Source organism: Clavelina lepadiformis, chromosome 1 (assembly GCF_947623445.1).
Source record: "Clavelina lepadiformis chromosome 1, kaClaLepa1.1, whole genome shotgun sequence".
Lineage (NCBI taxonomy): Eukaryota > Metazoa > Chordata > Ascidiacea > Aplousobranchia > Clavelinidae > Clavelina > Clavelina lepadiformis.
In genome coordinates, this window is record NC_135240.1 from 909,931 (window position 1) to 913,247 (window position 3,317).

At 36.5% G+C, this 3,317-nt stretch overlaps 1 protein-coding gene across 1 annotated transcript; it reads right to left on the bottom strand.

The window, feature by feature from the left end:
* Positions 1-1,158: 1,158 nt before the first annotated feature.
* On the bottom strand, positions 1,159-1,851 carry LOC143458841 (small nuclear ribonucleoprotein-associated protein B-like). Its single transcript, XM_076955720.1, is given in 2 exon segments — positions 1,159-1,390; positions 1,393-1,851. Coding segments are annotated over 2 exon segments (501 nt in total). The 5' UTR covers positions 1,826-1,851; the 3' UTR covers positions 1,159-1,322.
* Between the last annotated feature and the right edge of the window lie 1,466 nt (positions 1,852-3,317).

Sequence of the window (3,317 nt, forward strand, 5' to 3'; positions counted from 1 at the left end):
GCTGTGTAAACTGCGGTTGATGACCATATTTTCTTAGATTTATTTTTACCAAGAAAATTTTTCCGATTCCAATTACTAAAATCTTTACTGCTAGATGGAATATCTAAGCATTACCTTTATTATAACGCGCAATGTTTTGTCGCAATGTTAACCTCTAAGTTTAGTTGTCCCAAACACAACCTCCAATTTTGGTAATATTTACTTCGTGCAATTTGATACCCGTTTTCGCTGCGAGATACATTTGGTAATTGTTACTTCGTGCAACTTTTCACTCGTATAAATTGCGAGATACATTTGTTAATTTTTACTTCGTGCAATTTATTACCCTTATACGTTTCGTTATACATTTGGTAATTTTTACTTCGTGCAATTTGATGACCGTATAGGCTAAACTGCAAGATACATTTGGTAAATTTTACTTCGTGCAATTTGTCACCCGTATAAGTTGCGAGATACATTTGGTTACGTTAATCACAATCACGTTAATCACAATCACGTGTTCGTATCCAGCAGAAACTTTTTCTGCCGTTTTGTTTGATTGAAATTGAGGTATATTATTTTACCCGCTGAGATCTATATAACAAATTAAACGTTTTGCATGAAACTGTTAATAAAATGTACTTAAACGTTTTGGTCGAAGTAAGTTAATGGTGAAAATAGTCCCAAAAACATCCTATTTTCAAAAACCATAAAAAGTAATAAATAACCGTAGTCCTTAGAAATATAGCCAATTATTAAGGACCTGTAGTACAATTTCATTTCAAGGTCACCATAGTGAAGAGGGGGAAATCTTCTTTAAGAATCTGCAATAAAAAATTCACACCTCTTCCGGCAACAATCAGCAGAATTGACGTGAAACATTTAATAAATTCAGCATTTTTTACGTTTTTGGGGTATTATCGCATTTCTTAGTACACCTCACGTTTTTTGTGAATTTCGGAACTTTCCGGTTCCATCATTTCATTTTTTTTTTATTTTTTTTTTGTGATTCGTGGTTATTTCGTTTATTGTATTCATCATAATTCCAAAAACATCATCGACTCACTCGCACAACGACAACATAAAAATGTCACTCCCATTGAGTTGTCAAATTTGTTGAAAATTGTCAAAATTGTCAAAATTGTCAAAATTGTCAAAATTCCATTGAAAAAAGGAATTCTCGCTTGGCGTCACCCAAGCGTATAAAACTCATGACACGAGAAAAAGGTCATTTTTAGAAGCACACGTAATAATGCAGCTCTATGACAACACAAGCAAAGCAGCACTGCAACTTCGAATATGATTGACACGATGTGAAGAGAGTAGCCGATGTGCTTGAAACATTAATAGTTGTAGCCTCGACCAAAGCCACCTCGGACCATACCAGGGGGCGGGCCACTCATTCCTGGCAGGGTCCAAAACCGCCCCGCTGCGGTGCCATTGTGCCCGGGGCTGGTCCACCAACCCCATGCATAGGTCCCTGTAATCCCGCCGTTGGACCACCGGGGCCACCCATACCGCGACCAGCAGCTCGTCCAGCGCCTGGTCCGCGACTTGAACCTCCCGGCACGCCGAGTCCTTTCCCTGATGGAGGCGGTCCTTCAACCGACATCGACACCAGATGTTCTCCGCGTAGAAGCACAAGCCCCAGAGTCCTTTTCTCCTCTCTGTCAGTGGAACCTTTCTTGGGTCGAATCCGACGGAACTCGTCACAATCAACAAGAATTAGGTTCATGTGTTTATCAAAAGCTTTGAAGGTGCCGATGAAAGTGCGACCATCCTGCAGAATGCATCGCATACGGTAATTGATATGATTGTTTAACTTTGAACCTCCGCGAGGTGGCATTGTAAATGTCCAGAGCTTGCTGGTCAGCAAAACAAAAAACAAAAAAAGTTTTTGCTAAACTTTGGTATACTATGTTTGTTGTATAATGTTTTTCACATAAATCAATGAACTGTAAAAAATTACAGTGAAATAATCCCTTCTTAGAATGTAAAATACAAGCACGTCAACTTTCAGAAAACCGATTTTAGGCCATAAAATTTTGTGTAAATGTTTTCATTTCTTCACCACATAATACTGTAGATACCACAATTTATTTTACAGCTTAATATACAGTGTCTAGAATAGACTAAGGTTAAGCAATATATTAATTATTTTCAATCAAAGGCAAGCTTTGATTTTTAATAATAGCACGCTGCTTGTCAAGAGGTTATATTTTACATATTTTGTGGTTAAGTTTGCTCGATTTTTGAGATAATATTGTGACCAAATCTGACTGTCGGCTGAAAAAACATGAATTTAGCAAACATATATTAGTTATTTTGTGGTATTTGATATTAATACCATGTGTAAATTTCTATGTCAGTGTATTTATTAGCCTATATATGAGTAGGCCCGCGTAATTCGATTCCATTGATTTCGACTTGGCTACTTGACCTGGAGTGCTATTTTTCAAGCTATTACCAAAGCTATTTTTCACAGTTTCTTGTCAACCTAACTTAAATGTTATAACAGAGTAACCTAAACTTTAAAACCTAAATACACCTTGTAATCTAAATCTAACTCCAGTTAAACCGAAAATAGCTAGGATCAACTTTTTGCATACCCATTCTCTAACCTAACCGCTATAGGCTATGTTTAACAACAGCCAGCATAACCTAATTTCAGTGAAAAACTCACACACATTATCCAGTTACTTGGAAAACCTTAAAAGCATTGATCAAGCGCTTAAGGAGCTTTGCAGGAACAAAACTACAAAAATCTCGCCTACTGCTAAGAGAATCCTGTTTTGCAACATGCACTACTTAAACCTTATTATCAAAACAGCAATTTCGTAACCGTAAATGTGTATGCGTTTTAAATTGAAATAAACGATATCTTTCATTGCCTTTTAAAACAATAATAATACACTGTTTGCTTCTATTTCAGCTTTTAAAAACTACAAACTGCCGCATTTTTCAAACACAAAGATAGGCAAAGGTTTTGAAAAAATTAATACAGAAATATTGAACTATACTATACGACAATGAAATGCAAAAAAAACTACCATTGTTATCACGATAAAGTAGATATGGTGAAATGAAAATGTTGTTGCATTTTCACAGAAAAAAGCCATGTATGGCCCTTCTTTTGCATTAAATGATTTGGCCATTCCTCAGTAAGCCCACATATAAGCCAAACATGCTACTTCGTAGCCATGTAAGGCCCATAGATAAAACGTACATATTGTTTAACTGGGCTTCCACACTTAATTATCATTCAAAGAACGCCGAATCATTTGCTGGACTTTGTCCTGCAACTGTTTCGGCGTTTTGGAATACTCTTTGCATTTGGG